The sequence below is a fragment of the Crocodylus porosus genome, unplaced genomic scaffold (genome assembly GCF_001723895.1).
Source record: "Crocodylus porosus isolate Cpor-Errol unplaced genomic scaffold, CroPor_comp1, whole genome shotgun sequence".
Taxonomy (NCBI): domain Eukaryota; kingdom Metazoa; phylum Chordata; order Crocodylia; family Crocodylidae; genus Crocodylus; species Crocodylus porosus.
In genome coordinates this window covers 3,064,411-3,076,513 of record NW_017728933.1, presented here as the reverse complement: position 1 = coordinate 3,076,513, position 12,103 = coordinate 3,064,411, and the positions used below count along the sequence as shown (strand labels likewise).

The following is a 12,103-nucleotide window of genomic DNA, read 5'->3' as shown; positions in this document are numbered from 1 at the left end:
CACACTCAGCATGATGGCACTGCTGTTATGTGTAGCAGGGGAGAGACATGGCTCCTGGAGTGGAAAGGGAAAGGGAATAGGGGTGTGTACTGAATACCTGGTAGGGAGAATTGTAGAGCATAGAGTGTTTGTTTGGAGGAGGAATGAGGCGAGTTGCAGGGAAACTTTGAAATGGAGGAGATGGTGGCAGCAGGAGACAGTGGGGAGAGCTGAAGCACCTGGGGTGTGCAAAGAACTCAGCTAACACACATGAGCAACCCCTCCACTCCAGCAAACAGCATCCCCTACAAACTACACGGCCCTCAGGAATGATTCTTCCTTCCCCATGAACTCCCAGACTTTCCCACACTTGCCAGCCTCCTGTGACAGCCAGTCATGTGATTTACCTAATGTAAAGTGCAGAAATTTTGCCTGTTACTCCTTTGTAAAATATATTGCACAGTAGTGCAACTGTCCACATCTTCCCCTGCCAGGGGCTCCTCTCCTTTCCCTCATTCCCCTTCCCTGCTGCCAAGGGTTTTTGTGTGAGGTCTTTGCAGGGACTGAGTCAGCTGAACTGGAACATGCCTGGCTGAAAGCAAAGTAAGAGCATCTGTACCAGTTCAGCTGAACCAAATTAAAGTCACCTTTAAGGTGATCTGGTGCAACTTCTGTGTTTAAACCAGGTTAGAAACCATACATTGTGATCAAAATACCCTCTCAGCCTGTCCCTTTTACCTCCCCTGATCAATGAAAGCAGCAAGCTGGGCCTGATGTAGTACAAGCCAAAGGAAGGTGACACTTCACTTACCTCATCCAGTTTGGTCTGATGGCAAGGAAAGGAGAAGGTGAATCCAAGGGGCAGCTTCTTATCCTTGATGCCCAGCTTGTCCATGAAGTTGGCCAGGCATTCGGCTATGTGGTCAAAGAGCTGCAAAACAGAGCCGACAACACGTTGGATGTCAGAGCATTGTGTATGTGCCTGAACGAGCTGCTTTGGCACTCACTGAAGTCAGTGAGTGAATTTTGGACCAAACACCTCAGACTGCAGTCCCTCAGGAGTTTCCAGCACCCTGCCTGCACCATGCTTTCTCTAGTCCCAGCCACCAATGCAAGCACATGGCCTATTTATGAGCAGCAATTCGCACTGGTGCACCTCTCCCTACTTTCTCCCTATTTTCACATCAGGGTCAGAGAGCTGCTCTGTCCATCTCCATGTGGGGCATATTGCATAGCTGGAGTGGGGGCATATTCCCACCACAGACAAGACTGTCAGTTTGGGCTTGGCCAGCTACATCCCTCCAGGTGGCACACACACTGCTCTTCGCTGCTGGTCAGTTTGCTTGCTCTGGGTTTACAGAACAGTACTGCACTTCAGCTCACTCGGTTGCTTATTTCTAGGCATTTTTTCCACCCCAGCTACCTTCCTGTAAATCCAACATACAGACAAGTCTGCCAAGAGACTTCACTAAGCTCTGACTCATTTCTATGGGTGAGGATTTAACAAGGAAAGCAAAGCCAGCTGGACAGACAGTTTAGTCCAGTTTGCCTTCCAGTGGCACAAAACTGGGTCCAAAGTGCACCAGCTTGCAGTTTCAAGGCATATTCCACAGAACTCATGCACCCAACCTAAATCCTCCATAGCACCCTTTCTCTGACATTGCCTTCACTGAGGAGCAACATGGACCATGCCTGCCTGCTCCCAGAAGGGAGGTAGTGTAACCGCCATAAAGCAGCACTAAGTCCAGACCAGTCCTTGCACCAAGGTAGTGAACCCAAGACTAGGGCCAGGTGTGTGCTCAGCACTGCTGTCAGAGAAGAAGCGGGTGAGTGGGGCATGGCATGGAGGCGGTGCAGACATGTCCAATTGATCCCTCCACCACATGAACTTGCTGCTCTCCATTTGCAGATTTTCTAGGTCCCCATCCATAGAGCTAGGCCAGGGCAAGTTAGAACCCCTCTTCTGCCTCCTGCTAGACTTTCTCCTTGAGTGCAGTCCACGGCAAAGCACTGTCATCATGAGATTCACAATTAATTGGAGGAACTTAAGCATTAAGAAGGGCAGGGACATATCTGGTTTTACCTTAGCTGGCTGGCAAAATTGGTGGAAATACAACATAAGCCTCTTACCCCTACCCCATCTATGTCTTGCCATCAAATGAGTGCTTTCTTGAAACACCATCATACCTTTGCCCCCAGATCTTTGCTACCCTAAAGAGCTATATAGGAAGCACCCCACTTCTGAGCACATGGACTGTGAGGGCCATTCTCCTGAACAGCAGCAGGAAACTGATTACCCCTGAGTTGCTCTTTCCTCTGTATAAGGCTGGGTACTCCCTATGGCAAATATGATGGTGGAAAATGACATGGGAAGCGATTGGGGTGAGGGAAGTTGGGGGAAGAGAAGGGAAATAGATATTTTATGTAAGATTTAATCTGGGATTAGCCAGAGTTGAGGGGAGAGGGAGCAGGAGGGGAAGCAGTCATATGGATCAGAGGGGAATTAAAACTGACGTGTCTTCTACTCCAGGGCTGGCTACTATTCTGAAGACAAGCCATGGCTGCCAATTTTAGCTAGACCATTATAAAGTCCCATCGCGAGATCTCTGAAATGGGCCCGATTCTCTAACCACTTTGAAACAAGGCCTCTCTGAGCTGTGCCAAACTGGACACATGGAAACTAAGATTGTATCCAGAAAAAATCAGGTCCATTTTAACATGTCAAGAAGCCCTTGGAAAGACAAAGGACGGTTTTTGCCACGTGGCAGCTGGTCAAGGCAAACTCTGCAGCTGGCGTCCACCAGCTAAAGCACAAATGCTACACAAAGGAAATGCCCGGTGAAACCACCTTCTATTTTAAGGAAGAGAAGGCACAAGAGACCTGCAACCACTGGTCAGCTTTGAGCATCTTGGTCTCTGCATTTCTAGGGAGTCCCCAGCCACAGTACCCAAGCACCATTTCCTTCTCCACTGAGTGGCCAGAAGAGCTGGGCTGGCAAGGCACAGCAAGCTGCGGGATCCCACAAGAGTGCACAAAGGAAAGGGGAGGGGGGTGTTTAGCCTACCTGAACCCCACTGCCCCTCATGAGATCCTCTGGAATGGCATAGATCTGATTCTCCATCTCCACCTTCTGCAGTCCATTATCAGACACCTTCACTCTCAGCACGCGGAAATTGGTGCCGCCAAGATCCAAGGCCAGGAAGTCTCCATCTTCTGCAGGGGAAAAAAGAGAAGAATGACACTATGTTAGAGGCTGCAAATTGTTTTGCTGGGCACATGTACACATGCACGTGCATCTTTAAAACTTAGCTAGGTTATTACTGCCTACTTACAGGGGCCAGACGTGCTACCACTGGCAATGGTACAATCCTTCTGCCATCTCTGATCATCCAGAGAACCAAATCCACCCCAAAAATTAAACCAGGTGAACAATAGGTCCAATTCTGGCCCCACCAGCTAGGCTGAGTGGGTTTGAAGGCAGCACAACCAAACAAAGAAAAGCAGTGGCTATGCTTCTAGTAACACCCCTCCCTCTGCACAGCAATTGCCCCCATAAGTGCAGGGGCTGATGGTTACCATTGTTGGGTGTATCTGACCCTACATTTCAGAAGCCCTTCAGCCATTGCTGAAATACAAGGCTCTGCTGAAAACAAGCACACGGAAAACTGCACGGGTTAATGGGAGAGCTTTGACCAACAATGCCTGGACAAAGCACCAGCTATGCAAGAGAGGCAGGCCCCTGGGATCTTTCACAACTAGGTGGAGTAGGCCTGGTATCCAGTGATAAGGCTCAAGGCAGCACATCTTGCCTAGAGCAGGTTAAGTAAAGTCAGACAATCTTAGCTGCTTCTTCAAGGGCCTTGTTGCGTGATCTTGAGAAAGTCGCTTAATCCCAGGCTTGGGCAAGGCAAATCCAGCACCAAAGCTAGTTCTTAGAGCACCACGACATGGTGCCTCCAGCAAAACTGGCTACAACTGTAGTCAGGGGGAGGACTCTCATGTTTTGTTTTTATTTTTCATCCCCCGCTGCTCTTTCATAATATACACGTGAGTGAAAACTCGTGGCACCTCTTGCTCAAATCATTCCAAGAAGTCATCCCATGTGATGGCTGAGGAATTCATCTGAGGGATTTCAAAGCAAGGCTTTCCTCCCCTCAAGGAAGGATTTGACAATGTCAACAGAAGAGACCACGGGATCAGAAGGGGAAAGAAAGAACAGATACCCGTGAAGCATCACAGGATTGTCGCCACACGCTTGAGCCAATTTTAGAACTGGCAACTGAGGCTCCTCTTGCTTATATTGGAGTAAAATCAGAGTAATTGCACTGATGCTGGTGAATACAGCAGCACATCCCAGCCAGGAAAATCTAACAATGTCAGGTACTCAGATCTGTATCGGGTACTCAGATACTTAACAGAGAACACAGAGAACCCAATTCTGAATCCCACATCATCCCAGAGACATGAAGTAACATTCATCTATCCCTCAAAAGCAGCCAGGGTAAAGGATGGACAGGAGTGGGAATCAAGGATACCCACCTAGCTTGATTGCTGCAAGTAAAGAGTTAACAACAAAAAGCAGGCTAGATAGACTCTGCAAAAACAGGTAATCTCTGTGACTTGGCTTGGTCACATGTGACTTAACAGAGTTTCTCTGGGTTATGGCCACATTTATATGAACTGGTTTGAGAAACCTGCAGGGTTATTAGCTGTACCATCTCTCACAGGAGACTTATCAAGGAGTTGTTCTCCCTGCACACACGCACTTTTCTATTGTTCTTTTTTTAAGTTTTCAGCTTTATTTTCCAGCCCCCCAAGGTGGCCCATTGCGGAGTCCAGGACAACTAAGTAGAATCGTCAGTACAATTCGGGAAAAGTGCCAAGCTTGCTATATCAAATACCTAGCTCCGGGCAGGGGGAGGGAGGTAGAGGGGATGGGGGGGAAACCCTCTATCAGCACTCTTTAATTTCTGAATACACTAAATCTGCTGTGCTGGCTACTCCAGATGGATTATAGAGCCTAGGGACTGCATTGTGCCCAGAGATCCTGTGACAAAGGGGCTACAGTTGAAACAAAAAATGCACTTTATTAGTATTCAAATGACACAGGGCCAGTGAGCATCTCCAGTGACTTCAGCTGAAAAGACAGCTTACTGTCCAAGTCTGTGGGGCACTGACTGGCAACACGAGCTTTCCCGGGATCATTATGGGGTCGGCATTCCAAGAACTTGGGTGAGGCGGAGAAAAAAATCAGTCACTGGGAAGCTCACACAACAATTCTCTTATAAAATCCTATTAAAAATGTCTTTCAGACCAAGGAAACTAAAAACCTGCTAAGATCCAAGGTAGAAAAGACAAAGAGGGGATTTCTTTAAAATCTCATATAAATCCTCCTTTGACAAGACACTGGCGATCCCCGCCTGCCAGGACAGAGAAGTTAAACTGGATATGGCTCCGTAACAGAGTAGGGAGAGCTTTGGGGACACCCAGACAACTGCCAGGGGAGAGGTGGGATGGTTTTCAGCATCCGTCTATTGCTGGTGGAGCTGGCAGGTTCTGTGAATGTGGTGGCTGGTTAGGAGCAGGATGCTAAGGCACCTTCCTGCTGGTCCAAAGTTAGCCAACTTGAGCGTGCCAGAGATGAGAGCTTTGTACTGACTTCAGCTTTCCAGTTCCACCCAGACCACTGATGTCTCTGTTGGTGCCAAGCTGGTTATCTTATTGCTGAGGCAATACTGGAATTTTCTGCCTTTGCCCTGAACCATCCCCACCCAATCTGTTTAATGATTCATATAAAACCTCAGGGCCAAGCCACCCAGCCCTCTGAGCCAGGCCAGGACTTGGCAACTTGTACCTTCTCTAGCAAGAACCTGGAGTACCTGGCGTTTGCACCAGGTAGTCAAGCAGCAGCGGGCTGGAGCAGAATACAGCAGCCAGATCCTTCCTTGACACCAAGAGCTTCGGGTGCTAAGGGCTAATGTGAACAATACAATCACTCCCTTAACTCTCAGGGGAAGGAACTATGAAGACATTTCGGCTGATGACTTGCACAGACCTCCAGGCAATTTTTAAAATGTTGATCCAGGCTGGCAGCTCCCCACTGTGAGGATGGATATGTGTACAGAGGGAAACCAAGGCATAGACAGCACATTGGTTTGGGACTTGCCGAAGACCACACAACCACCTGGAAGCAGAACTAGGGTTTGAAGCTGGAGGGCCTGACACCCATACCACACCCATGTCCAGCCAACATGCTGTTTCTCTCCTGGACCGGGTGAACCCAATCTCCTCTACAGGTCAGGTAGCTTAGGTGACTTGTGAAAGCCCATGAATATGAAGGGAGTCAAGAAAGGAGCTGCCCAGCCCTGCTTGGTAGTTACTAGGACAACCTATTCAGGGAACAGACGGGGGCATCAGTCACGTGGCCCAATGCTGTGTGATGCTGAGGCCCGAAAGATTAAGTAACTTGCCCAAGGTCACATAAGAGATATGGGGCATTAACACTTGCTCTCTCAAATCCCTGCTCTGCATCCCATCTGTGAACCCTTTTTTACCAAACTAGTCAGAATCAGTTTCCTGGTTTAAGACAGCCACCCAGTTTTGAATAGCTAATCTGAGGGGGGAAAGGTGAGTGCGAGATGTGAATATATAAGGTATTGTGCAGCAAGGCTAAGTGGTACCTAGGGACTTTAACTTCTCTGCAGCTCATTCAAATCCAGGTCAATAGTGACATATAGCACCCTAATTCAAGGGGGAAAGCTGGACCATAAAAGTAACCCAAGCTCTCATTTGGTCATTAACATATGCTACAAAGACTATTATTTAACTAAGGGGCTTACCCAGAGCCAGTACCACAACATTTGAGCAGCTCAGAATTGTTTAATGGACTTATCGTCAGAATACCCTCTGTGATATGTGACTCCCAGTTTATGGAGGGCAGACAGAGGTAGAGTAAGACCACAGGCCACACTGAGGGTGCATGGCAGAACAGGTCAGACTTGGGCTAATGTTTTATCCACTGGACCCCGAACTGAGTGGTTTGGCCTCAGCTCTGACCTCCAACAACCAGCCCCAGTGGCAACATTGTACAAACAAAGCTTCTGCTGTGGACCATCTACTGCAGAATCCAGTAGACCCATCAGGGCATGCCCACTTGTGACCAACCAGCAGAGACCCATTAGTCCCATTTGTGACCAACCAGTTGATACTGTGAGGCAAAGGGGAGATGACAGCTTGTAGATCCATTCATCTTCAGCAACACTGGTGGGGATATCAGCTGATCTGGACAGCAGCTGGGAGCAGAAGGGCCCTAAAGAGCAGGGGGGAAGAGACCAGTTTTGACATGACCGGAGACCCCAGGGCCAATGGCATGTGAAGTGTAGCTCTGTCAGGATACATAAAGCCCCTGCAGAAGATCCCAGGCTGACTGGGCGAGGAAAGGATTAACTTACAGTGTATGGTGAACTCATGAAGGAAAGAGCGCTCCAGTGCTATCTATCACCTAAAAGAGTTTTTCAATGCACTAGTCAGTAAGTTGCTCACTGGCTTACCCCAAGCAGATGCTGGAAAAAAAAGAGCCCAGGAAACTGCAGGGGTTTTCCCCCTGGCTTTAAAACACACTTTCAAATATTTGAAACAATGCTGTTTTTATTCATCTCCCCCATCCAGCCCCTTGCACAGGACTTTCGAGTCCTGGGGCCCCACAGATAAGATGTCGCAGACTCCAGAACATGGGTTGGTAGAAGGGATCTGGAATATTCAAGCTAGTCAGCTTAAAAAAGGGGAGGAAAAAAAACGTTGGAGCAGATCCAGACTTTGTCCGATGTGGGAACAAAGGGAAGCAAAAAACACAGCTTTCTCATTGATGTTTCTCTGCTCATTACAATCATATTGTTGTAGGTTCACCAATGAACACTATTCTGTGGTTATTTCATAAAGTTTCGACTATTCTAGCAAAAGAATTGGAGCAGAAAAGGTGACACTGAACACCATAACACCAAATGAAGCTGATGGTACAGCAGGAGCCTAACATAGTTTTAAAACCCAAGAACAAAATCAGGCCCAAGTCCAGTTTACACTTTAGAGGATTTGAAGTGGTGGCAGTCAGATCAGAGCTGGGCCCGGCAGATTGAGAAACTTAAACTGGCCATGACATGAAAACTTATTAGCAAGTCTGAAGGCTTCCTGGCTAGCATGGTTGGAGCAAACCAGTCTCTGTAGCCAACAGCACACAAGGGAGGGATGTGGCCAGCATCATGAGCAGCTGCCTTTGATTCCCTAACCTGAATGAGTTGGTACCTTCATTTTCCAATGGCAGATCAAGCTGGACAGCTTCTGACCTGAGTCTAGAGCAGCAGAATACTTTACCACTCAGTATTATCAGCAAGTAGTCTCTCCTGTTTGGCCCTCTATCAGAATAACACTGGGGCTGAAGTTCAGTGCAGATTAAATACTTGACTGTATGCTCTCACATACAGCATCCTTTTTTTCCCACCCAAAAAACAGCTGCTGGAAATTGCAGTGTGCATCATATGCGAGAAATATGCTAAAAGCCATTTCTGCCCCTACCTGGGCAAAAGTGAAGTAAAATCTGCATGGGGATTCTCAATGAGCAGGCTCAGCTCCCTAGCTGCTGCTACTCTCCCTTTCCAAAACAAGGTGTGTATTATTTTGTGGTATGTTGTATGTGAAAAAATATGGCATTCAAGATCCTTCCACCCACCATGCATCACAACCTGAGTGCACAACTTAACTCTTGGTGTTACTGTCAGTGCACAGCACTTAAAAACCCCAACCTATTGCTCCAAGAGCTGCAGGGAGTTAGGCACTGAACATCCTTTGAATTTCAACAAGAGACAGACATCCAGTTCTCTTGGGCTCCTTTGAAAACCCCAGCCTAAATATGTTGAGGGTTGCACTAACCCCAAAGCAACAGTATACCCAGGCATCCAAGGTCATGTGGTTAAGGATGAAGGCAGGGCAGCGTGGCACTTTACAGACTAACTGATTCAGAAAGGCATCAGCTTCTATAAGTTACAGCCTACATCATTAAACACAAAGAATGGGTATGCATGTAAAATTAAATGTGCAAAGTGACATTCTGAACAGGAAAGTGACATTTCAGTAATTAACCCCACAGGGCAAAGCAAGGGTGTTATACATTACAGGAACCTGGTTATGAAACACTGCAAAACCATGAGCTAGGGAGGGCTGGGAGCAGGATACATTCATTACAAGAGAAAGCAGAAGGCAGAGCTGAGTGGTACCTTAGAGACTAGGAAGCCTCTAGAAAGCAAAATCTGGCAATTAAAGGTGCTGTTCTCTCCAGAGGAACTTGTGTTAACTCAGTACCCACACGTGGTGCCTATGTCTCATTTGACATCACCCAGGCCAAGTCATAGGCAGAGTTAAACCAGTGGGGAAAAAAGAGCGCACTCAGCCTTCCTGATGGTTGGCAGTACTTTTACAGCTCTGGAGAGACACAGCAGGTAATAAAAAGGGTGTGGTACGTATGATTACACAAAGCAGCACAGCACTGCACTGACTAACTTCCTCAATTTCAGACTGGCCAACCCAAAGCATTTCAGCTTCGGGCAAGTTCAGGAAGAAGGAAATGCACAAATACCAGTAATGCCTTGAGTGTAATGGAAAAGGCCCTGCCAGCTGGGGAGGGTAGTAAGGGGTGGAAACACACGCAATGTCTACTGAACAAAGCAGAGAGATCATTTAGCTACATCACCACTTTCCAGTAAAAAGCTGCTCCATTCATTTGCCTCAAGAAAACTTAATTATGTTTGACCACCCCCTCCGGCTCATCTTACTCTTTTAGTGCATTGTCAAAGCGAAACCATAAGCAGGGATAAAGGCAGTCAGTGTTTCAATTAACCCCTGAAAAGGCAGGCAAGCAGCACACTGCCAGAAGTTGGCTCATCAGGTCCCATTTCTGAGCGCAAAGCAGCTGTTCATTCCACTGCACATGACCCAAGTCAGATCTGCATAACTCGGAAACTAGTCATCCGGTGTCTGGAGCAAAAGGGTGGTTGCAAAAGTGACCTATTACCTACAGGAGCATGGAAGACACTCCCTGATGAAAGATCTAGCCTGAACAAGGAAAACAACAGCCCCATGTGATTTCCAGCTCAGTGTCTGATCCCACTCCTTTAGGGCAGGTCCTGATGGAGGACCAGACAGCTGTAGTCAAGAGTCTGCTCCCAACTCTGTTCCTCAGTCACCTCATCTGAAAAATGCAGTTCCTGTCACTTCCTGGGCTGTGTAATACCTCTGGGGAACTACAGCTGAGTGCTGCAGGACACTCAGCAAGTCTTGTCTACACAGAAGCATACGTGTTGTCTCCAGAATGCGGCTTTTTTAAGTAGGCTCCAAGAGGTCCAGGCTGGCTACATAGGCTCTTTTCAACGGCTGTGGCCTATCTGGAAAATGTCCTCTACAAAGCAGCTGAGAAATGGAAACACCTCTTAGATGAGAACACTCTGCCCTGCACAAGCAAGACCCAGGCTTCCTGATCAGAGGTTTTTCTTCAAGGCAGAGAAGCAACCAACTTGCAGTTTGATTACATGTTATCTGCTGCCCAGATGACAATTCAGGTCTTGATTGTTTAAGAAGCTCAGTCAGAAGCACTGGCTTCGGGAAAAGCCTGTGGTCCCTTCTAGGCTATGGCACCATTTCCCATTACGAGGCCCAAAGCTGAAGGGGTCTTCCAGGATCAGCTGGTTCTCCCAGAGGTCTGCCTCCTTGCGCCAGAAAGGTTTGGATGGGCACTGGCAGATTGCTGAAGACGATTCAGACTGATTACCCAGTGCCCTAAGGCAGAACAAGGGCCTGAAGGAAAAGAGGTAAAAAAGGAAGAGGTGGAAATCCTGGAATTTCCAAGCTGTACCTCTGTTCCTGTGGCTCCATCCCTGCCCTCACATGCAGCTTTCCTTCCACAGCAAGAATTATCTGCACAAATGGTATCAAGCCAAGCCTGGAAACATTTATCATTAAGACAACACACACCCACACAGCTGCCACCCTACACCACATGGTACTACTAGCAGAGCTGATAGCCACAGCACTACGGGACAGTGTTTTGGCTCAGACTGCCGTGTGTGGTCTGTCCAAGCAGCTCTTCTAGTCATGACCTTACATTTTTACCAATTGTTTCTCCTCCAAATGGACCCCCAAAACTGACTCAGGGAATCCAGAGTGGCTGTTGCTAGGGATTAACAGCAGCAGGTAGTGTCTGGACCAGTGCTCCTCTCCAGGATGAAGCACAACAGCTGTTCACTTAAATCATGCCATAAAAGCAGCAGCAGGAATTTAGCCAACCAGGCAGCAGGAAGTGCACCAAGTCACCAGTCCCTGAAAAAGAACAAAGAACCCCAGGAGATCTGGTCCATGGGCAAGAACGTGGAGTTTCTGTCTCATGCAATGGTCACAATCTCTCTGGACACCATCCCAAAAGCACTGGCACCCTGCTGCAGCCTGGCAAAACACTTAGGTGCATCCTAGAGTTCACCTACCTACCCTGTCCCTGCTTGTCCTAAGACTCCCCACAAAATCAGAGGCAGAGACAGAGAAGCTGCAAGCAACTCAAAATGCCATCTTGCTTTGCACTGGGGAAACCTCACCCTTTTAATTCCCCATTCCCAACCCTTGCAGAGCAGGCCCTCCTCAAGCCGTTGTTCCAGGAATTGTTGCATCAGGGTTTTCCTGCATGACACACTGCACAGACACAACCCCGACTGCTGTGTGTTTGTGCTGCTTGGCATCACCCGACTGAAAGGATTTCTTTTAAAAAAAACCCTCTCATTGCTGAGGTCTGGAGTTTGGCAAACTATCATTAAGAAGCAAAAATACAGTCAATTCCCAGGCTTGCTGCTGCAATGGTGATGGAAACCAGCCAACTGTGCTGTAGGTACCAGCCACCCAGCCTCCTTCTCACACTGTGGTGGACTGGGGATGCCTGCCTATCCTGCATGCAAGGTCTGACCTCAGCTCAAGGCACATGCATGTGAACATGCAGACGTGCACACACGAACTTGGGCTGGAGTCCTCCAACATCCCCAAGGGCAAAACGTACTAAATCCTAATAAAAAAGATATATATTAAACATGAATATTT

At 47.9% G+C, this 12,103-nt stretch overlaps 1 protein-coding gene across 1 annotated transcript in view; it reads right to left on the bottom strand.

Annotated features, from left to right (window-relative positions):
- HK2 (hexokinase 2) overlaps positions 1-12,103 on the bottom strand; it is a 45,442-nt gene that overhangs the window by 19,249 nt on the left and 14,090 nt on the right. The window contains exons 3-4 of the mRNA XM_019545977.1: positions 3,045-3,193; positions 791-910 (exon numbers count right to left, since the gene is read on the bottom strand). Coding sequence (XP_019401522.1) covers positions 791-910; positions 3,045-3,193 — 269 coding nt within the window. The remainder of the gene's footprint in view (positions 1-790; positions 911-3,044; positions 3,194-12,103) is intronic.